The 23,924-nt window shown below is 41.4% G+C and overlaps 1 protein-coding gene across 1 annotated transcript in view; it reads left to right on the top strand.

Annotated features, from left to right (window-relative positions):
- Nucleotides 1-1,703: 1,703 nt before the first annotated feature.
- Nucleotides 1,704-23,924, top strand: part of LOC130362371 (alcohol dehydrogenase 1-like) — a 44,336-nt gene continuing 22,115 nt past the window's right edge. Inside the window, exons 1-3 of the mRNA XM_056566744.1 lie at nucleotides 1,704-1,732; nucleotides 7,046-7,147; nucleotides 16,696-16,837. Of these exons, the coding sequence (XP_056422719.1) occupies nucleotides 1,715-1,732; nucleotides 7,046-7,147; nucleotides 16,696-16,837 (262 nt within the window). The 5' untranslated portion in view covers nucleotides 1,704-1,714. The remainder of the gene's footprint in view (nucleotides 1,733-7,045; nucleotides 7,148-16,695; nucleotides 16,838-23,924) is intronic.

Genomic DNA, 23,924 nt, shown 5'->3' with positions numbered 1-23,924 from the left:
TCAGATACACGGCAAGGCAATAACAGAAATGCTTTCTCACAGGCTCAAGGCAACAAAGATTTGGCAGGGATGTGAGGAGGGTGGAGGAATTTATCAATGAGCCACAGGTGAATTACACTAATGAGTGCACTGGCCCTTTAAATCCTAAAGCTCCGGCGCGAGTGCGCCCTAGGGGACGGGGACATGCATGCCGTAGCAGAGAGGCAGAGGCGGGGGCAGGCGAAGCTCCAGGTGAGTGACGGACTGGGGTTCGCATGCGGGCGAGTCCCCCCGATGCGAGTCCCAGCCCTGCCAGCAGCAGCAGGTAACGAGACCATGCACTTGCGGCCAGAGCACATAACGTAACAGTCACTCATCACTGCCTGCTTGCCAGGTAAGAAGTAATAAGAAGGATGAGGGAATAGAGAAATGAATTGACATGGTGGGGGGGATAATTTGGCATGGGAAGATGATTTTGCAAGGGGATGAGGGAATCATTTGGCATGGGGGATGATTTGACGAAGGGATGAGGGAATGGTTTGGCATGGGTAGATTATTTGGCACAGTGGGGGATGATTTGGCACAGTGGGGGATGATTTGGCTCAAAGGGTGTGGGGCCAGGGCCTCCTGGGAACCCGAGCCACTTACTGGGGTATTGGCTGTCACCTGGACAGCCCTGTGTACAAGGTAGGGCGGCACATAAGCCTGGCTTTCCCCTATTGGGAGTGTTTTGTCCCCTATTGTGTGTGTCCACGACCGCTATTGGGAATGTCCCCTATTTGGAGGGTGCAAATACATTAAGTCCTTGCCGGGGAATTATAAACTGTCCGCTATTGGGAGGTGTCCCCTAATGGGAGGTGTCCGCTAAGTGAGATTTCACTGCATAACCTACACAAGCATTCAGGTTTGAGAACATAAAGCAGCATAAGAATACAAACTATAAAGGAAGAGCTATAGCCATACAAATGCAGATATTACCAGAAGTAACAGAGTGACAAATCCCCATGGTTCACCCTGACATGCACGTTTCATCCCTTCATCAGGGGGTTGCATGGTTGTGTAGGTTATATATATATATATATATATATATATATATATATATATATATATATATATATATATATATCTGGCCCGGTGGTATCACTGGTGAGACATAGCGGTTGTTTTTTTTTTTTTTTTTTTTTGAAACATCCTTAAGGGGTTAAAATGCAATAATAACAGATTGTGCAGTACATTCTAGAAACACAGGAAAGGCAATTGTGGAGTAACGGCTTGTTTACAATACAGACATTTCTATAAGAAAACTCTGTTGGTTTTCTGTTGCTTCCCATTGATTAGATTTTTCCAACGCTTATTATAGCAAATTAGGCAACATTCCACTCTGAATAACTCCAAGCAGAAATTCTGTAGTGTGAATGGGCTCTTAATGTGTACTGGCTTCCCTTTGGCTCATCAAAGCTTAATCTACATTATATAGTAGCTTTCTTGGCATGTTTGCTGAAAAGTATATTTTCAGTATCAGGTACATTAATGTTAGTAGCAATAAAATGGAAGCAATTTGTTTTGACCTTTTGTTGCATTCCTTTGATGTTTTTCTTACTGGGAGTAGTTTTTGGCTTTTAGCCATTTTCAGGTCAGGAAAACGGGTGGTTTACATAAGACTCTTCATAAAAGGTACGCTGTTAGTCAAACTTGTCTTTTGTAAGTAAGGATAGCACAGAGAGGGACAAATCTAATGGCGACTGCTGGAAAAGTAAGTATATAGCATTTGCTAAAAGATTTTTTTCTACTTATATTGCCAATTTAAAAATTCATACATGAAATACCTTTCTAGTATGGCCATACTGACTGGTTAATAATTTATGTTTAGTATTAACCTCTTAATGGTCAAGAGTAAGACTATTTTCTTATTTTTTTTTTTTTTATCCTTGGTTTCAACTGCAGTCTGATCCCGGTAGTTGCGTGCAAGTGTCTGCTGTAAAATATAGTTGGCATCCAGCACATATGGAGCAGCCTCAACTTGAAGATAGGGTTGAAAGATACACACATGGAGGGTGTATTGCGATACATGGTGTTCCATACTGGTCTGTACTAAGCAGACACATGAGATTCTGTATGCCACCATACAGTGTAAGTCACACGATATTTTCCTTAAGGGAAAATCTTTATACAGAATAATTCAGTACTTGCAACATATGATAGACCCTGTCATAATTCTTTATTCTGTTGGATTTGTACAAACCCAACAGAAAAAACTCCCGCTGTCTGCTTCCATATTAAATAGGAGGCATACAAAAATACGATAAAGGACCTAGAACAGGGGTTCTCAACCGATGGTATGCATGCCCCTAGGGGTACGCCACCGATTGTGCGGGGGTACCCAATGCTCTGATAAATACTAGCATGCATTGGCCAGTATTTGCCAGTGCATTGCAGTGAATGGCCGCGGCAGTAAAGTATTGTGGCCGCAGCTCCGGACGTGGCTACTTTACAGGAGCTGCGTGGTTGCTGGTGAGATGTGTGATGACCCCTGACGTCGCTCGGAGGTGCTGCACAGTGCAGGAGGACGTCACCCTTCTGTGCGGCGCTGAACGGGACTCCGGGAACGGGACACTAGGAGCGGTACCCAAACAAGTCGGGTAATGTAAATAAAAAGTCAAAACTAAGTGTATGGGAGGGAAGGTTGATATATTGATATATATATATATATATATATATATATATATATATATATATATATATGTATATTAACCCAGGGGGATCGGAGGGGGAATGGGTGGGGGAGAGAAATATTGGCACAAGATCATTAAGATGGAGGGGAAGAGAGGGATAATGGCATAAGGGGATTAGAGGGAGGGGGAATAATGGCACAAGGGGATTAAGTATTGCATTAGTATAAAGGTAAGCACATGCCTTTTGTTCGCGGGTACCCCTCGCCAAAATGTTTGAGAACCACTGCCTTAGAAATGTATTCGGCTTTGGTTCCTTTTCAGTATTAAACACCTGTAAGGCTTCGATTCCTTTGAGGTTTTGTCCTCGTGTTTTTTTATGGTAAAAAAAAAACACCAAAAAAACCACAAGTAAAACTGCCACTGATTTTCCCTGCGTTTTGACATTTTTTTCTGGCGTTTTTATCTTTGTGTGGAAATTGTATTTTTGGCCCCTTTGACAGTTTCCCTGCAGATATTTTATTTAGAATTTTGTTGGGTACCAAAATAAATAAATAAACAAATAAATAAAAATTATGGTAGAAGGGATGGAAAAAATTGTAGGGAACAAAACGTACATTTTTTTATAAACAAATTTTTATACATTTTTAATCGGGGACCAATTTATGTGAGTGGGCAGGTATATAAAAATGTAGCCGGCAATATTAAAAATATATAAAGGGGCCATGTAATTGTAAAAATAATATATTTTTTTAAATAATTTTGTGAAACATTTTATTAAAAATTTATTTTAATTACATGTTTTATAAAGTGTTTGTGATTTTAACTATTTTTTTACTTTATTCTCTCTATTTTAGAATTTTTTTTTGGTATTACTACTACTCCCAGCATGGAACAGACTGTTCCTTGCTGGGTGTAGTAGTAGTCCCTCAATAATGTGTAAAATAAAGGGAATAAAGTTTAAAACAAGTAAAAATCACAAACACTTTATTAAACACACAATTAAAATACATTATTAATAACAAAGTTTCACAAAATTTATAAAAGAAATATATTAATTTTACAATTACATGGCCCTTTTATCCATTTTTTTTATTGTCAGCTACATTTTAATATCCCTGCCCGCTCACATAAATTGGTCCCTGTATCTTTCTTTTTTTTTTTTTTATTTCTTTTTTTTATTTTATGGTAACCTACAAAATTTAATTAAAAAAATAAATAAATACCTCCATCCCTTTTTTGGATCGCTAAAGAAAAAGTAAAGAATGAAAACCGCCTGCAAAATGCTAATGTTAAAACCCACATTGCTTTGGTGATTTTTCACTCCCTTGGACTTCCATGAAAAAAATACCAAGATTTTCCCTGAAAAAACACCAAAGTCTCAACAAGAGGTAGTTTTTTAAAAACCTGCCAGGGAGCCCAAAATAGCTGAAAAAACGCCAAAAGGATTAAAAAAAAAAAAAAAAAAAACGCCAATCTGAATGTATATGGAATTTTGCAGTTCCCTACGGACGTTCAACTAACATCTGACTGCTGCGTTTTCTCACATAAAAATATGCCTTGCGGCAGAATGCGGGTTTTTGGGGCATTTTTGGGTGAAAAACCTTAGGGGAATTCCAGCCTAATACTTGTCATTGAAACCTTGTACCTTGTGTGATGTCACTCAGATCAATCGATTTTTCTAATTCTATTTTAATGAACACTGGCACTGGAAACTTGCTTATTTAATTTTATGCCACACTCCGGGTCACACGTCTAACATCCATACAGGGAAGCTCCAGTAATGAAATGGCAACTGTCTCTCAGTGTATAACCTGCTGACTACTTGTAGTCACCACTAGAGAGAGCCAGAGAGCCCAACAGCTTCTGAATTCTGATGTGTACTGAACACAATGGTAACACTATAGTAAACTCTAATGCACCTTCTGTCACCCTGCCAATTTTCCACCCCTGCCAATTTGTATCAGGTAAACAGGACTCCAAACTTAAAGGGGTACTCCGGTGTAAAACGATATACTTTTTTTTATCAACTGGTGCCAGAAAGTAAAACAGATTTGTAAATTACTTCTATTTAAAAATCTTAACCCTTCCAGTACTAATCAGCTTCTATATGCTCCACAGGAAGTCCTTTTCTTTTTAATTGTCTTTTCTGTCTTACCACAGTGCTCTCTGCTGACACCTCTGGCTGTCTCAGGAACTGTCAAGAAAAGGAGCAAATCCCATAGCAAACCTGTCCTGCTCTTGACAGTTCCTGACATGGACAGAGGTGTCAGCAGAGAGCACTGTGGTCAGATAGAATAGAAATTCAAAAAGAAAAGAACTTCCTTTGGAGCATACAGCAGCTGATAATTACTTAAAAGAATTAATATTTTTAAATAGAAGGAATTGACAAATCTGTTTAACTTTCACGCACAGTTTATTTAAAAAACAAAAATGTTTTTCACTGGCGTACCTCTTTAAGGCACAGTTTACACAGTGTACAGGGTGGGCCATTTTCGTGGATACACCTTAATAAAATGGGAATGGTTGCTGATATTAACTTCCTGTGTGTGGCACATTAGTGTATGTGAGGGGGGAAACTTTTCAAGATGGGTGGTGACCATGGCGGCCATTTTGAAGTTGGCCATTTAAAATCCAACTTTTGTTTTTTTCAATAGGAAGAGGGTCATGTGAAACATCAAACTTATCGAGAATTTCACAAGAAAAACAATGATGTGCTTGGTTTTAACGTAACTTTATTCTTTCATGAGTTATTTACACGTTTCTGACCACTTATAAAATGTGTTCAATGTGCTGCCCATTGTGTTGGATTGTCAATGCAACGCTCTTCTCCCACTCTTCACACACTGATAGCAACACCACAGGAGAAATGCTAGCACAGGCTTCCAGTATCCGTAGTTTCAGGTGCTGCAGAATGGGCAAAACAAAATATTGGAACAGGGCCCTCAGTTTACGCAGAAGATTTTGTTCAGTGATGAGGCAAACTTTTATGTGAATGGTGAAGTTAACAAACAAAACCACCGCTATTGGTCTGACACTAACCCACATTGGATAGATCCCTCCAAGACTGTTGGAACACAACAATTGATGGTATGGTGTGGTATATGGGGTACTAAGATAGTGGGGCCATTCTTCATCAATGGAAACCTCAAGGCCACTAGATATGCAAAATTGCTACATGATGATGTGTTTCCCTCTTTATGCACTGAAGCTGGCACGTTCCCTGAGTTTTTCCAGCAAGATGGTGCACCAACACATTATGGGTGTCAGGTCCGAGCATTCCTAGATGAACAGTTTCCTGGAAAGTGGATTGGTCGTTGTGGGCCAGTTGAATGGCCCCCAAGGTCTCCCGATCTGACCCCCTTAGACTTTTATCTTTGGGGTCATCTGAAGGCAATTGTCTATGCTGTGGAGATACGAGATGTGCAGCACCTGAAACTACGGATACTGGAAGTCTGTGCTAGCATTTTTCCTGCGGTGTTGCTATCAGTGTGTGAAGAGTGGGAGAAGAGGGTTGCATTGACAATCCAACACAATGGGCAGCACATTGAACACATTTTACAAGTGGTCAGAAACTTGTAAATAACTCATGAAAGAATAAAGTTACGTTAAAACAAAGCACATCATTGTTTTTCTTGTGAATTCCCCAATAAGTTTGATGTGTCACACAACCCTCTTCCTATTGAAAAAACAAAACTTGGATTAAAAATGTCCGACTTCAAAATGGCCGCCATGGTCACCACCCATCTTGAAAAGTTTCCCCCCTCCCATATACTAATGTGCCACAAACAGGAAGTTAATATCACCAACCATTCCCATTTTATTAAGGTGTATCCCTATAAATGGCCCACCCTGTAGAATTAAAACATATAGTGGAAATAGAAGAGGTATACCTGTGCACTGATGGCAGCTTTTCCATAGAACACATTATAATATTTAAAAAAATGGATATCTATTTTATATCTTTAAAGAGAAAATTAATTTTAAGAAATGAATCAGCACAGATCTCAATTAATAAAAGGTGTAGATTTATTCAGCAGCAAGGACTGGCACCTATAGAATGGCAACAGCCATTTTGTTTAGTTTTTTCATCCCACTCTGAGCTCTTTTAAAAATAAAAATAGTTCTCCAGACAACTCCTTTAAATTCCATGAATTCTTGATGTAATCTCTATTGGGGACATTTATCAAACTGCGTGAAAGAAAAAGTGGAGGAATTTTCCCAATCACAGCTCTGGTAAAGTTTGATAAATCTGGGCCCACATATTCTCTCCTCATCTGTTGTATTTTTTTTTTTAAAGATAAAGGTGTAATGTATATTCAACAGATGACTTTCTATAAATACTTTTTGTTTAAAGGAAAATCATACCATCTATAGTATATGTTGTTTCTTTGCAGATCATAAAATGTAAGGCTGCAGTGTGTTGGGGACCCAACAAACCACTTAGCATAGAGGATGTTGAAGTTGCACCGCCTAAAGAACATGAAGTTCGCATCAAGGTAAAGGCTTTTTAATTTTTAAAGAGGTTTTCCATCCTATTCAAGAATAGGAAATTGTGATACAATAATTAAGTCCTACTTGGTCTCTGGGAACCCCCACAATCTTAACAACTGGGCCATGACTTCCCCAGCTAAATAGTGTAGTGGGTCAGCACACACTCCGTTAATTGTCTATGGGAAAGTTACAGAACAAGAACATCTTTTGGGTATCTCCAGCATTCCCATAGATGATTTTCCAGAATACATGATTAGCAGGCAATGATCTATAATTTAACAACAAACAAGTGTCAAAATATGAATACATAAAAAAAAGAAAAACATGTCGGACACTGAGAAATCAATAATAACTTCCCCTCCAATCAAAGGTCGGCAGGCCAACCATCCGCTTCATTAAGCCTGGAGAGTCGGGGCCCCATTTTAGAAATCCCAGAAGTCCTACGGGTCAGGGAGCAATGATAAGACACTTAACCCCTATCCTGTGGGGCGACTGTCATTGGAAAATACTTTTGACATGCCATCTAGACAGGTTAAAAGTTTAGATTGCACTGGGTCTCAGTCCTAAGACCTACTGCAAATGGGATAAGCCGATGAAATGCGTGACAGTGTTTTTCACTCCCTGGCCACCATAGACTCCATAGACTAATGGAGAGTTCATGGGCGGACTAACCGGCCTGTCCGTTCGGACGTGGTCCGAGGGCCTGGCCGAGTAAAGGGCCCACCACTGCTACTGAGGATCCAGGACGCTCGCCCCGGATCCCCAGGCAGACAGCGGCTCCCACACATACAGCAGAAAGACTCATCTCTCTGTGTGGGGGAACTCTGTCTATACCAAATGTGTTGGAACTCTGCTGCCTATACCTAATGTGGGAGAACTCTGCTGCCCATACCTAATGTGGGGGCATTCTGCTGTCAATACCTAATGTGGGGGAATGCTGCTGCCTACAAAATGTAGGGGAACTGCTGCCTATACCTAATGCGGGGAACTGCTGCCTACCTAATGTGGGGGACTTCTGCAACCTTCTGAATGTGGGGAACTTCTGCTGCTTAGCTATTGTGGGGGCCTATCTACTATGTTCTTGCCTAGCTAATATGGGGACAAACTACAAAACTAATAGGGGGCTACCTACATTGAGAGTTTTCATACAGGGGACAGCTATCTGGGGGATTTACCTACAGGGCGGCATGACTTCCTATCTGGGGGACATTAACTACCTGGGGGCATGACCTACTAGAGGCCACAACCTTCTGGAGACACTACCTATCTGGGGGCATTACCTACGAGTAAGTTCTGTAAGCAGCACCTTATTTTCTGTCTGCTAACACAAAACACTCTGATAGTGCCCCTCCCAAGTCTAGACTCTGGATCCACCACTGGGTGGAGGGAGGGGCTGGCTATCTACATTATTAACTACCTGGCTACTTAACTTTATACATATATGCCTAATTATTTTCCTACATACCTTGCTACCTACTTACATACCTGGCTACCTAACTATATAACTGGCTGCCTAAATACCCAACTGCGTACATACCTGGCCTTCATACATGGCTGCCTATCTACCTAGCTAGCCACCAATCTAAATGCCAGCTATATGTATAAAGTTAAATAGCCAGGTAGTTACTAATGTAGATAGCGAGCACCTCCCTCCACCCAGTGGCGGATCCAGAGTCTAGTCTTGGGAGGGGCAGAGTGTTTTGTGTTAGCACACAGAAAATAAGGTGCTGCTTACAGAACTTACTCATAGGTAATGCCCCCAGATAGCTAGTGTCTCCAGAAGGTCGTGGTCTCTAGTAGGTCATGCCCCCAGGTAGTTAATGTCCCCCAGGTAGGTAATCCCCTATGTAGGTAGTAGGTAGCTCCGTTTGTTTGGTTGATCATCCCTATATTAGCTAGGCAAGAACATAGTAGATAGTCCCCCACATTAGCTAGGCGGAAGAAGTCCCCCACATTAGGTATAGGCATAAGTTCTCCCACATTCAATATAGGCAGCAATTCCCCCACATTTTGTAGGAAGCAGAGGTCCCCCAACATGAGGTATATGCAGCAGTCCCCCAACATAAGTTAGGCAGCAGAAATTAGGTAGAGATGCAGGTCCCCCCACTCCACCCTTGGATCTGCCACTGCCTCTAATGCTGTTTGTGATCTTAAAGTAGTAGATCACTTTTAATATTTTTATCTTCCTTACTAAAAATCCACTTGTAGCTCTTCAAAGTAATATGGCTCTGTTACATACATTAAAGACAAATTTTCAATGAAGAAAAGAATAAGGCTGCACTCACCACTTCTTCGAAGGTGCTTTTATTTCATTCTTGAATGGTGGGGGGCACAGGTAGCAGGTGCTGTACAAGAGCAACATGTGTTTCACGCTTGGTTGCGCATCATCTGGCTCTAGATTCGTACTTGTGAGCTCCGTCTTATATATGATCTTCCTCCCACATCTTCCTTCCTCCAGCCCAACCTACCACCAGGAGTTTCACCTGGTCAGTGAGCAGCGCTGGCATCACTGAGGTGCTGCTCACGTGACCGGGAGAGGGGAGAACCAGTATGCCGTTCCATCTTCTCATTATTCGGACATAGAACATATTCTGTTTACAGAGGGGGTAAGAAAAAGTAAAATACCTTGACTACAATATGTGGGCAATTTAACCCATTACTAACTCATCTGTAGAAAAATTTATAAGACGAAGATTGTAAGGAGGGCTCTGAGTGAACAAAGTGCAATTGTGCTAGCATTTAAAATCAACATTAACCAGAACAATTAAGATAAAAAGCAAGTTGTGATTAATCCTACAATATTTGATATTCACAAGAAGACAGACATATCTGTTTGTTCATTCAATTCTAATGGACCTTTTGCCTCAGTACGCAGGATCCATTTTGCTTCTTGGTTCAATAATATTTTTGTCTGTCTCCTCCATTAAAGGGATTTTGCACAAATTCTAAACCTGAAAATTTTAATACTTTTGGATCATTGTTATGATGCTTTTTAATATGCTCTATTAATCGAGGAGATCGGATGACTATACGGATAGAGGGAAAATGTTCGCGTATTCTAACATTTAGACAACTAATTGTTTTTCCAATGTAATAATTTCCGCACGGGCATTGGATCACAAAGATGATAAATTTGCTTTTACATGTGATGAAGCTTTTTATCCTGCATTCTATACCACCTTATTTAAGATATTTTGCTTGCATGTTATGATCACAAAAAGAACATTGTCCGTAGTGGTAATTTCCCCATGGTATTTTTTCTGTAAGCCAGTTGTTATTCACTTTCTCTTTATATGAAAACAGAGGGCATCTTTTTGCTATTTCTGCTAATTCTGGATCATTTTCTATGAATCCCCAATGTTTCCTGATAGCATTTTGAACCCTGTTGTCCAAATCTGAATGTTTAAATGAAAAGACAAATAGTTTTTCATCCTGTTTCTGCTTCCTCTTACTTATTAATTCTGACCTTGATCATTTTTTGGCTCTTTTGCTCTCTCATAAGATATCTGCACAGAGGTTTTTAGGTACCCCCTTTCTGTCATACTAGTTTTCAATTCGTCTGCCTGCTCATCAAACCCCTCTTCTGTATTGTTAATCATTCTTAACCTAACGAACTGACCATAAGGTATTACATTCTTCACATGCGGGGTTGGTAACTTTGAAAATGTAATAATGCATTTGTTGCAGTTGGTTTTCCATAGTTTGACGTAATAATTTGTCAATTCTTCACCTCCACCCGCACGTCAAAGTCTAATTTTTGCCTCCAAAAATAGATGTGATCATGTTAAATTTAGTATTACTGTTAAGATATCCGATGAAAGAATCAAAATGCTCTATATCTCCCTTCCACGCGATAAATATATTATCCATGTACTGTTGTATATTATCCGTACATTTTGCGAAGGGATTCCTGGCCGAAAAGATTTAATATTTCTTAAAAGCAGTTAAAAATAAATTTGTGAATGTACATGCAACTGGAGTACCCATTGTAGTACCTGATACTTGTTGGTACCATTTATTATTGAATCTGAAGGCATTATGGATTAATATAAACTTAAGTGATTCACAGATAAATTCTACCAATTCTGGGTCCTTGCCCATGTCGATGAGGAGCTCCCCCACTACCCTGACCCCTGTATCCTGGGGGATCCGGGTGTAGAGGGACTCCACATCGACAGAGGCAAGGCTATACCCTTCTTGCCAGGAGATACCCTTTAATGCTTTTAGACATTCACTGGTATCCTTTATGTAAGTTGGAAGATCCTGTAGGATTGGGGCGTAATAACCAATCAATATATTTAGAAAGCCATAAGCAGAAGCGCAGGCACATACGGAACTAGGCAGCCAATGGTATGTGTAGCAACACACAGGACAAGACTCACATGTAGCCTGTAGAAGAGGTGCATAGCCAAGCAGAAAGCACCCGGAACAAGCTGTCTCGTGCGTCCGAGCGCACTTCCTCTAGCCGGAAAATTCTGGCAAGAGGAAGTGCGCTCGGACGCATGAAACAGCTTGTTCTGGGTCTTCGTCCTCCACCCAGCTCCCCCGCCTGTTACCACCGTCTACATGACCGGATCGCAATAAAGACCTGGATGGTGAGTGCGGCTTCTGTCTGTTCTTTGCTTCCGCATATTTAGAAAGCCCTTCAGTTACCAACCCAATCCCCGAGACGAATGGTCGTCCAGGGGGTCGGGTCGGCGACTTATGGATCTTGGGAATATAATACCAGTAGGGCTTTTTTGGATATTTGGGGTACAGTTTCTCTGCCGTTCGAATGGCTATAATGCTCTTTTCCAAATATTTACGTAGCAATGTTTGCAGCTTACTTTGATATCGTAGTGTTGGGTCTTCCTTTAAGAGGGAATAAACACTCTTATCTGTAAGGAGCCTATCTGCTTCCTCCACGTACTGTTCTTTTGACAGGATAACCAGGTTACCCCCTTTTTCCGCCGTGCGGTATATTCATTTTTTCAGATTATTCAACTATTTAAGTGCCCTCGCTTCTGTTCTAGTGAAATTTTCTCCCACCTCAGGATAAATTATAGATTTTACTTCTTGAGATACTAATGTAGTGAATCTATTGCTGGATCCTTCTGGTTGAATTGGAGGACAAAAAATGGAACTGTTACCAACTCCAAAGTATTGGGTTTTGGTGTCGGTATCCGATACTACATGTTCTCCCTCATTTGTAAGCTCAACCAATAATTGTGCCCCTCTCATGATTTCAGTGCCAAAATCTGTTAATGCACGAAAACCCAAGGGGCCAATCTCTATTGGTGTTTCCCCAATTTTGTATAGAGGTCCTGTTTAATTTTACAAAAATGCTTGCTCAAATTCATTTTTCTTAATGCTGTAAACACATCTATTTGGAATTCTACTTCATCAAACAGTTCATGTATACAATAATTGAGTCATTTGAACAGCAGTTCCATACATTCGAGAGGAATTGCTATATTGGATAAATTGATAACTGATTTTTTGTGGATTTCTTCTTTCTTTTGGTTTAGTCCCTCCATGATACTTGCTTTCGTTTTTGTACTGTGTTGCCTCAAATGTTTTATCTTCCACCCTCCCTGGCGGATTTGCCTTCTAAAGGGACGGCTACCTTAATTTCATGTGGGCCTTTTGATTCATCGGATTGGCTGGAGTTCGAATCAGTTGTTCCATAATCCTGTTGTCTTTTTTGTTATAACGGTATTTGCGGTATTTGGACTTTTTTTGTGCTCCACTCAAAGACACGTCTCATTTTCATAATCTAACTTGTCGCGTATTAATTCATCTCTCTTTTTATCCTTTATTTCAGCTTGAGTTGTTAATAATTTCTTAGCCAATTTTTTCATTACTGCAACAAATTGTTCTTCTGACAGGCGGGTTCTCAGTTCCATTTTTGCCCGACAAAGTTCAGTTGTGACATGTTCATATTCTTTTTCGTTTCGCTGCAATACCATGCACATTAGTGTGAATGCTGTGATACATGCGCTTCTCTCCACATTTTCAAAAATGTTTCGTCTTTTGTGAACTGTGCTGGTTCCTTATAATTTCTAAGTCCCCTTGTGACCCAATTACATTCGTCATATGAATTTAATGAATTGATGGTTCAAAAAAGGCGTACTTCTTTTTCCGCCAGTTCGAAGACCTTTTGTTCTAGCGATTTTGCACTTAATATCTGCAACTCGTTTTTCCTTCACATGATGTGAAAAACGTACCTGCGTTTGTCTGCTCAACGTTCAGAACAGCTCCCACACTTTGTTCCGGATTACCGTTATCCGTATCCATATCTTACATGGACGATATATTTATTGTGCGGAAGGGAGATATTCAGCAGGTTGATTCTTTAATCGGGTATCTTAACAGTAACACTAAATTTAACATGATGTTCACATCTATTTTTGGAGGCAAAGAATTAAACTTTCTTGACATGCGGGTGGAGGTGAAGAATGGACAAATTATTACATCAAACTATGGAAAACCAACTGCAACAAATGCAATATTACATTTTCGAAGTTACCACCCCCGCATGTGAAGAATGTAATACCTTATGGTCAGTTAATTAGGTTAAGAAGGATTAACAATACAGAAGAAGGGTTTGATGAACAGGCAGACAAATTGAAAACTAGACTGACAGAAAGGGGGTACCTAAAAACCTCTGTGCAGATAGCATATGAGAGAGTCAAAAAATGTACAAGGTCAGAATAACTAAGAGGAAGCAGAAACAGGATGAAAAACTATTTGTCTTTTCATTTAAACATTCAGACATGAACAACAGGGTTCAAAATGCTATCAGGAAATATTGGGGAGTCATAGAAAATGATCCAAAATAAGCAGAAATAGCAAAAAGAGGCCCTCTGGTTTATTATAGAAGGAATAAAACTATAGCTCTAGCTTGGTTCCAACCAATTTAAAAAGAAAGCGAATAACAACTGGCCTACAGAAACAATACCACGGGGAAATTACTGCTGCAGACAATGTTCTTTTTGTGATTATAATATGCAAGCAAAATATCTTAAATTAGGTGGTATAGAATGCAGGATAAAAAGCTTCATCATATGTAAAAGCAAATTTATTGTCTATGTGATCCAATGCCCGTGCGGATATTATTCATTGTCTAAATGCTAGAATACATGAACATTTCTCGCTCTATCCGTACAGGCTTCCGATCTCCTCGATTAATAGACCATGTTAAAAAACATCATAACAGTGATCCAAAAGTATTAACATTTTCAGGTTTAGAATCAGTGCGAAATCCCATTAACGGAGGAGACAGACAAAAAATATTATTGCAACAAGAAGCAAAATGGATCCCACGTACTGAGGCAGAGGGTCAATTAGGATTGAATGAAAAACAGATATGTCTGTCTTCTTGTGAATATCCAATACTGTAGAATTAATCGCAACTAATTTATCATCTTAATTGTTCTGGTTAATGTTGATTTTATATGCTAGCACGATTGCACTTTTTTCTCTCAGAGCCCTCTCTGCAATCTCTGTCTTAATTTTTCTACAGACAAGTTAGTAATGGGTTAAATTGCCCACATCTTGTAGTCAAGGTATTTTACTTTTTCTTACCCCCTCCATGAACAGAATATGTTCTATGTCCGAATAATGAGAAGATGGAACGGCGTCCTGGTTGTCCCCTCTCCCGGTCACATGAGCAGCACCTCAGTGATGCCGGCGCTGCTCACTGTCCAGGTGAAACTCCTGGTGGTGGGTTGGGCTGAGCTCACGTGAGCCGGCTTGCGTACTGGAAGTAAGTTACAAATCTGTTTAACATTCTGGCACCAGTTGATTTAAAAAAGAAATTGTTCTCCACAGGAGTTCCCCTTTAAAGATCTGATCTCTTTTTTACTGTTTAATTTCTATGGCTTAACTCCAGGATTAATTTATGTTTAATTAACTTGACTAGACCTTAGGATCTAGCTGGCTTGGCTCAACCTGATTACTTATTATATTATGGAGCAGGGCAACTCAGATACTGCCACACATGGATCTTGCCTCTGAATAAATCTTAGGCTGCATTCACATTACAATTGCAGCCTTCAGCGGCCGGATCCGGCTGGGGGAGGGGAAAACCTGGCACTCCGGTACCCCAGCTGGATCGGTGCCGAAATCCATTCACTTTAATGAGCCGACCGGAGTAAAGAAGTGACTCCAGTCGGAAAATTTTTGCCCCATATCCCGTTTTGTGACCGGACCTAAAACCGTAGTATACTACGGTTTTAGGTCCGGTCACAAAACGGGATACGGGGCAGAAATGAGCTGACCGGAGTTACTGTTTGACTCTGGTCGGCTCATTAAAGTAAATATATTTCAGTACCGGTCCGGCTGGGGTACGGGAGTGCATGGTTTTCCCCTCCTTCAGCTGGATCCGGCAGCCGTAGGCTGCAACTGTAATGTAAATGCAGCCTTATTCCGAACATCACCTTTGTCATTATTTACATCTCTATTCTCCATGACTTCTATTCAAAGGCAAACTCCCCTTTCACTTCATAAATCAGCTGGAGTTTGGAGTGACCACCTTAAATGGCCCTTTTTTTAACCTCTTAAGGACCCGAGACGTATGGGTACGTACTGGGTCTCGGTCCTGCGATATATCGCGGGGTCACACGGTGACCCCGCATCATATCGTGGCGGGCCCGGCGTCATAGTGAAGCCGAGACCCGCCTCTAATAGCGCGCGGCACTATAGCCTTGAAAATGGTTTGGTGAGCAAACCGAAACGTCTCCTCACATTGTGTGAATAAAAGAACACTTTTTTGCACCTTAATGGAGTTGCTGCTGCCTATTTGCTGCTGCCCCCTGGATTAACCGCAGTAGAAAAGCCATCTGCTCCAGTGTAAACAAGGTCCGTCTGTGCGCTGCATGAGGCGGCCTTAATACATGACTCCCGTAATGTATACAGCTCCTATTTAAACCTTTGTATTTTCTTTGTTACTACTCAGAAAATAAATTCTGTGCAGTCTGATCTTGCAGTTTTTCATCTGTCCCAGCTGATAAGACAAAATGGAAGAGACAATAGGGCTATGTTCAAAAATAGCTGACAAAAGGTTCAAATTCAAGAAAAAATCACTGAAAGTTGTGAAAATGTTAGACTCTATGGGGGAGATTAATCAAAACCTGTCCAGATGCAAAGTTGACCAATTGCCCATAGCAACCAATCAAATCGCTTCTTTCATTTCAAAAAGGGCCTCAGAAAAATGAAAGAAGTGATCTGATTGGTTGCTATGGGCAACTGGTCAATTTTTTCCTTTGGACAGGTTTTGATAAATCTCCCTCTATGTCTTATGCTGTGATTTATGGAGATCTTATGTAGATTAAAGTTACCGTATGAATTCATGTCTGAAATACACACACAACTATCCCTATTCATGCCAGAGTAGTTACGGTTATTTTCATGGAATTGGATCCAACATGGTCTTCCTCACAATGAGCCATCGGAATCTCCCAGGAACACAATCTTATGTTTAATTGGACAGATTATAACTAATACAGAGTAAAGGGCCCTTAGATTTTCAGGTTCTTTATAATGATAAAAACAATATTTTCTTTTACTTCAGATTGTAGCCACTGGAATCTGCCGTTCAGATGAACATGTCTTAAGTGGGTCATTAAATGACATAAAATTTCCAATTATATTAGGGCATGAAGGTGCTGGTATAGTGGAGAGTGTGGGATCACGTGTAACTGGCATTAAACCAGGTACGACTACTTACTTATTATGTTACTATTATGTTATGTTACTTATTATGTATAATGTACTACATGGAGTAGTTAAAGTATAAAGGAGCAAAGAGAGCTAAGCAACTACTTTTCTCATACAAATTTTAGTTTTGAATGTAAACAAAACAATTTGTACAGAAATAAACAAAATCTTAACCCGTACAGGACCTAGGGCGTATGGATACGCCTTCTGTACCTGGGTCTTAAGGGCCCAGGGTGTACCTGTATGCCCGTGGGAATTTCGGTCCCCGCCGACCGGACTGGGGTTACTGCTGATATCGATCAGCAGGCACCCTGTGCAAATGCCCAGGGGGGTCATCAGAACCCCCCCCATGTCGGCGATCGGCGCAAATCGCAAGTGAATTCACACTTGCGATTTGCGCCGATTCCGGGTCATACAGGTCTATGGTGACCCGGAATATAAGGGGTATCGCGGTTGTCTAAGACACCCACGATCCCCCTGTATCCATAGGAGTGAGGTGCCACCCCTCCTATCCCTGTTATTGGTGGTCTAGATGCGACCACCAATAGCAGATCGGGGGGCGGGGGGGTTTACTTTCGTTTTCCCCATTCTGCCCACCCACAATAGGCGGGGCAGGATGGGGAACCGACAGAGGACCGGCGCCGAAGATCCACTTACCCGTCGGTGGAAGCTGCGGGACGGGATGGGCGGTGGTGATCGGCACGGGTGGCAATGTCGTGCGGCAGAAGATGACGGCTCCCTGGATTCGACGGAAGCCGGTAAGTTGCCTAGCAACATCTAGAGGGCTACAGTCTGAGACTGTAGCGCTCCAGATGTTGCAAAACTACAACTCCCAGCATGCCCAGACAGCTGTTTGGGCATGCTGGGATTTGCAGTTTTGCAACAGCTGGAGGTCTGCAGTTTAGAGACCACTGCACAGTGATCTCTATACTGTAGCACTCTAGATTTTGCAAAACTACAACTCCTAGCATGCCCACACAGCAGTTTGCTGTCTGTGCATGCTGGGATTTGTAGTTTTGCAACATCTGGAGGTCCACAGTTAGGAGTGCAGTGGTCTCTATCTGTTACCCTCCAGATGTTGCAAAACTGCAAATCCCAGCATGCGGAAACAGCTGTCTCGGCATGCTGGGAGTTGCAATTGCGTACCTCTAGCTGTTGCATAACTCCCAGCATGCCCTTCGGCGATCAGTACATGCTGGGAGTTGTAGTTTTGCAACAGCTATAGGCACACTGGTTGGAAAATACTGAGTTAGGTAACAGAACCTAACTGAAGGTTTTCCAACCAGTGTGCCTCCAGCTGTTGCAAAACTACAACTCCCAGCATGCACGGTCTGTCAGTACATGCTGGGAGTTGTAGTTTTGAAACAGCTGGAGGTTTGCTCCCCATGTGAACGTACAGGGTACATTCACAAGGGCAGGTTTACAGTAAGTTTTCTGCTTCAAGTATGAGCTGCGGCAAATTTTTTGCTGCAGCGCAAATTTCTAGCGTGAAGCTCAATGTAAACCTGCGCCCGTGTGAATGTACCATAAAAACACTACACTACACTAACAGATACACTGTCCCCCCCAATAAAAATGAGAAACGTATTGTACAGCAGTGTTTCCAAAACGGAGCCTCCAGCTGTTGCAAAACAACTCCCAGCATTTCCGGACAGCCACTGACTGTCCAGGCATGCTGGGAGTTTAGCAACAGCTGGAGACACCCTGTTTGGGAATCACTGGCGTAGAATACCCCTATGTCCACCCCTATGCAATCCCTAATTTAGTCCTCAAATGCGCATGGCGCTCTCTCCCTTCCGAGCCCTGTAGCATTTCAAGGAAACAGTTTAGGGCCACATATGGGATATTTCCGTACTCGGGAGAAATTGCGTAACAAATTTTGGGGGGCTTTTTCTCCTTTTACCCCTTATGAAAAGGAAAAGTTGGAGGCTACACCAGCCTGTTAGTGTGAGAAAAAAAAATTTACACTGACAAGCTGGTGTTGCCCCATACTTTTTATTTTCACAAGTGTTAAAAGGAAAAATAGACCCCCAAAATTTGTAACGCAATTGAGTATGGAAATATCCCACTCCTGAGTATGGAAATACCCCATATGTGAGCGTAAAATGCTATGCAGACACACAACAAGGCTCAGGAGTGAGAGCGCACTATGTACATTTGAAGCCTAAATTGGTGATTTGCACAGGGGTGGCTGATTTTACAGCGGTTCTGCCATAAACACAAAAAAAGAAATACCCACACGTGACCCCATTTTGGAAACTACACCCCTCACGGAACGTAACAAGGGGTATAGTACGCTTTAACACCCCACAGGTGTTTGACGAATTTTCATTAAAGTTGGATGGAAAAATGAAAAAAATGATTTTTTTCACTAAAATGCTGGTGTTACCAAAAATTTTTCATTTTCACAAGGAAAAATAGGAAAAAAGCCCCCCAAAATTTGTAACCCCATTTTTTTCTGAGTAAGAAAATACCCCATATGTGGATGTAAAGTCCTCTGCTGGCGCACTACAATGCTCTGAACAGAAGGAGCGGCATTGTGATTTTGAAGAGAAAATTTGTCCGGAATTGAAGGCCACGTGTGTTTACAAAGCCCCCATAGAGCCAGAACAATGGACCCCCCCCCCCATATATGACCCCATTTTGGAAACTACACCCCTCACGTAATGTAATAAGGGTTACAGTGAGCATTTACCCCCACAGGTGTCTGACAGATTTTTGGAACAGTGGTCCGTGAAAATGAAAAAATTTAATTTTTCATTTGCACAGCCCACTGTTCCAAAGATCTGTCAAATGCCAGTGGGGTGTAAAAACTCATTGCACCCCTTATTAAATTCTGTGAGGGGTGTAGTTTCCAAAATGGGGTCACGTGGGGGGATCCACTGTTCTGGCACCACGGGGGGGCTTTGAAAACGCACATGACCCCGACTTCTATTCCAACCAAATTCTGTCTTCAAAAAGCTCAATGGTGCTCCTTCTCTTCTGAGCATTGTAGTGCGCCCGCAGTGCACTTGACATCCACACATTGGGTATTTCCATACTCAGAAGAAATGGGGTCATAAATGTAAAATTTGGGGGAAAACCATCATTTTAGTGAAATTTTTTTTTTTTTTCATTTACACATCCGACTTTAGCAAAAAGTCGTCAAACACCTGTGAGGTGTTAAGGCTCACTGTACCCCTTGTTGAGTTCCTTGAGGGGTATAGTTTCCAAAATAGTATGCCATGTGGGTTGTTGTTTTTTTTTTTTTTGCTGTTCTGGCACCGTAGGGGCTTCCTAAATGCCACATGCCCCCAAAAAACGTTTCAGCAAAATTTGCTTTTCAAAAGCCAAATGTGACTCCTTCTCTTCTGAGCATTGTAGTGCGCCAGAAGAGCACTTGACGTCCACACTTGGGGTAGTTCCATACTCAGAAGAGATGGGGTTACAAATTTTGGGGGGCAATTTGTCCTATTATCCCTTGTAAAAAATTTAAATTTGGGTGAAAACTAGCATTTTAGTGGAAGAAAATAAATAAATCATTTACACATCCAAATTTTACAAAAAGTCGTGAAACACCTGTGGGGTGTTAAAGGGGTACTCCGGTGAAAACCTTTTTTCTTTTAAATCAACTGATGGCAGAAAGTTAAACATATTTGTAAATTACTTCTATTAAAAAATCCTTCCAGTACTTAAGAGCTGCTGAATGCTACAGAGTAAATTCCTTTCTTTTTGGAACACTGATGACATCACAAACACAGTGCTCTCTGCTGACATCTCTGTCCATTTTAGCAACCATGCATAGCAGATGCATAGCAAATGCATAGCAGATGCATTATAAAGGCAGCATGGTGGTTCAGTGGTTAGGACTGCTGCCTTGCAGTGCTGGGGACTTGGGTTCAAATCCCTCTAAGGACAACAATAAATAAGGCGTTATTATTTTTATAATAACGTCAGCAGAGAGAACTGTGGACGTGATGTCATCAGAGAGCATTCCAAAAAGAAAAGAATTTCCTCTGTAGTATTCAGCAGCTAATAAGTACAGGAAGGATTAAGGTTTTTTAATAGAAGTAATTTACAAATATGTTTAACTTTCTGCCACCAGTTGATTTAAAAGAAAAAAGTTTTTCACCGGAGTACCCCTTTAAGACTCACTGGACCCCTTGTTACTTGCCTTGAGGCATGTAGTTTCCAAAATAGTATGCCATGTGGAGTTTTTTTTGCTGTTCTGGCACCACAGGGGCTTCCTAAATGCGACATGCCCCACAAAAACCATTTCAGAAAAACTCACTCTCCAAAATCCCATTCTCAGAATCAGAATGAAAGGTAAAAGCATCCCAGAGTTATTAATGCTTAAAGTGGAAGTGGTCAGATGTTCAAAAAATGGCCGGGTCCTACAGTGAAAATTGGCTGGGTCCTTAAAGGGGTACTCCGGTGAAAACCTTTTTTCTTTTAAATCAACTGGTGCCAGAAAGTTAAACATATTTGTAAATTACTTCTATGAAAAAATCTTAATCCTTCCAGTACTTATTAGCTGCTGAATGCTACAGAGGAAATTCCTTTCTTTTTGGAACATTGATGGCATCACGACCACAGTGCTCTCTGCTGACATCTCTGTCCATTTTAACAACCGTGCATAGCAGATGTATGCTAAGGGCAGCATAGTGGCTCAGTGGTTAGCACTGCTGCCTTGCAGTGCTTGGGCCTTGGGTTCAAATCCCACTAAGGACAACAATAAATATAGAGTTATTAATATAATGACATCAGCAAAGAGCACTGTGCTCGTGATGTCATCAGTGAGAATTCCATAAAGAAAATAATTTCCTCTGTAGTATTCAGCAGCTAATAAGTACAGGAAGGTTTAAGATTTCTTAATAGAAGTAATTTACAAATCTGTTTAACTTTCTGGCACCAGTTGAATTAAAAATAAAAAGGTTTTCACCGCAGTACCCCTTTAAGGGGTTAAAGGGGTTATCCAGGAAAAATAAAATTATATATCAACTGGCTCCAGTTAAACAGATTTGTAAATTACTTCTATTAAAAAATCTTAATCCTTTCATTACTTATGAGCTGCTGAAGTTGAGTTTTTCTTTTCTCTCTTAGTGCTCTCTGATGACACCTGTCTCGGGAACTGTCCAGAGTAGAAGCAAATCCCCATAGCAAACCTCTTCTACTCTGTGCAGTTCCCGAGAGAAGCAGAGATGTCAGCAGAGATCACTATTGCCAGATAGAAAAGAACAACTCAACTTCAGCAGCTGATAATTATTGGAAGGATTAAGATTTTTTAATAGAAGTAATTTAAAAATCTGGAGCAAAGTAGAAAGGCAGTCAGCTCACTCGGCCACCGCACGGCAATGTAATCCTCCACGGATACCAAGAAAGCAGGTAAATGCCAGCGATTAAGAAACTTCCCCTTTGTTGGAACCATGTAAAACCATCGACACGGAGAGACTTCAAAAAGACAAACATTTAAAATTCCAGGAGTCAGCGCCAAGCATGACGCGTTTCAGGTCATGTGACCTTTCATCAGATGTATGGTGGGAAGCAGAAGGGTGGGGGAATAAATACCAGCCTCCTAATGGAACAGGTGAGTAGCTTGTAACAAAGGGATTAACCATATCCGTTCCAAAAGTAGAGGCGCCATTGCAACCTTTTTCCTCCCAATTTACATTTTGTGTGTCCCTAAAAATATACAGGTTTCATACATATTATTTGCACTTATCTTATAACCACGTTATATGTGCTTAACGATTTATGATTCAATACCTGTTATGTTTAGCAGAATGGCGCTGTCACGATTCGGCTATCTGGATGTGGATCCTCTGTGTCAGCGAGGGATTGGCGTGGACCGTGTCGGTGGACCGGTTCTAAGATGCTACAGAGCCCGCCGCAAAGCGGGATGGTCTTGCTGCGGCGGTAGCAACCAGGTCGTATCCACCGGAAATGGCTCAATCTCGCTGACTGCTGAGAAGGCGTGGGACAGAAGGACTAGGCAGAGGCAAGGTCAGACGTAGCAGAAGGTCGGGGCAGGCGGCAAGGTTCGTAGTCAATATGGATAGCAGGAGATCTGGAAACACAGTAATGGTACACACAGTAGAAGCTTTCACAAGGCACTAAGGCAACAAGATCCGGCAAGGAAGTGCAGGGGAAGTGAGGTAATATAGCCAGGGAGCAGGTGGAAGCTAATTAGGCTGATTGGGTCAGGCACCAATCATTGGTGCACTGGCCCTTTAAATCTCAGAGAGCTGGCGCGCGCGCGCCCTAGAGAGCGGAGCCGCACGCGCCAGAACATGATAGCCGTCCCGCTATGCGAATCGCATCCCCATCATGAATGTCAGTGCAGCGCTCCCGGTCAGCGGACCCGACCGGGGCGCTGCATAGAGGAGAACGCCGCGAGCGCTCTGGAGAGGAGCAGGGACCCGGAGCGCTCGGCATAACAGGCGCCTCTACTTTTGGAACGGATATGGTTAATCCCTTTGTTACAAGCTACTCACCTGTTCCATTAGGAGGCTGGTATTTATTCCCCCACCCTTCTGCTTCCCACCATGCATCTGATGAAAGGTCACATGACCTGAAACGCTTCATGCTTGGCGCTGACTCCTGGAATTTTAAATGTTTGTCTTTTTTAAGTCTCTCCGTGTCGATAGTTTTACATGATTCCAATAAAGGTGAAGTTTCTTAATCGCTGGCATTTACCTGCTTTCTTCGTAATTTAAAAATCTGTTTAACTTTCTGGAGCCAGTTGTTATATATATATACAGGGTAAAGTTAAGTTAAAACCAAGCACATCATTGTTTTTCTTGTGAAATTCCCAATAAGTTTGATGTGTCACATGACCCTCTTCCTATTGAAAAAACAAAAGTTGGATTCAAAATGGCCAACTTCAAAATGACCGCCATGGTCACCACCCATCTTGAAAAATTTTCCCCCTCACATATACTAATGTGCCACAAACAGGAAGTTAATATCACCAACCATTCCCATTTTATTAAGGTGTATCCATGTAAATGGCCCACCCTGTATATGTATAAAAAAATTAAAATAAATCCTGGAATATCCCTTTAAGTCTTGTTCTATCCTTACCTGTTGCTTTCCCTCGATATA

This window comes from Hyla sarda, chromosome 1 (assembly GCF_029499605.1).
Source record: "Hyla sarda isolate aHylSar1 chromosome 1, aHylSar1.hap1, whole genome shotgun sequence".
NCBI lineage: Eukaryota > Metazoa > Chordata > Amphibia > Anura > Hylidae > Hyla > Hyla sarda.
The sequence above is the reverse complement of the archived record's forward strand: the minus strand, read 5'-3'. Positions and strand labels throughout refer to the sequence as shown.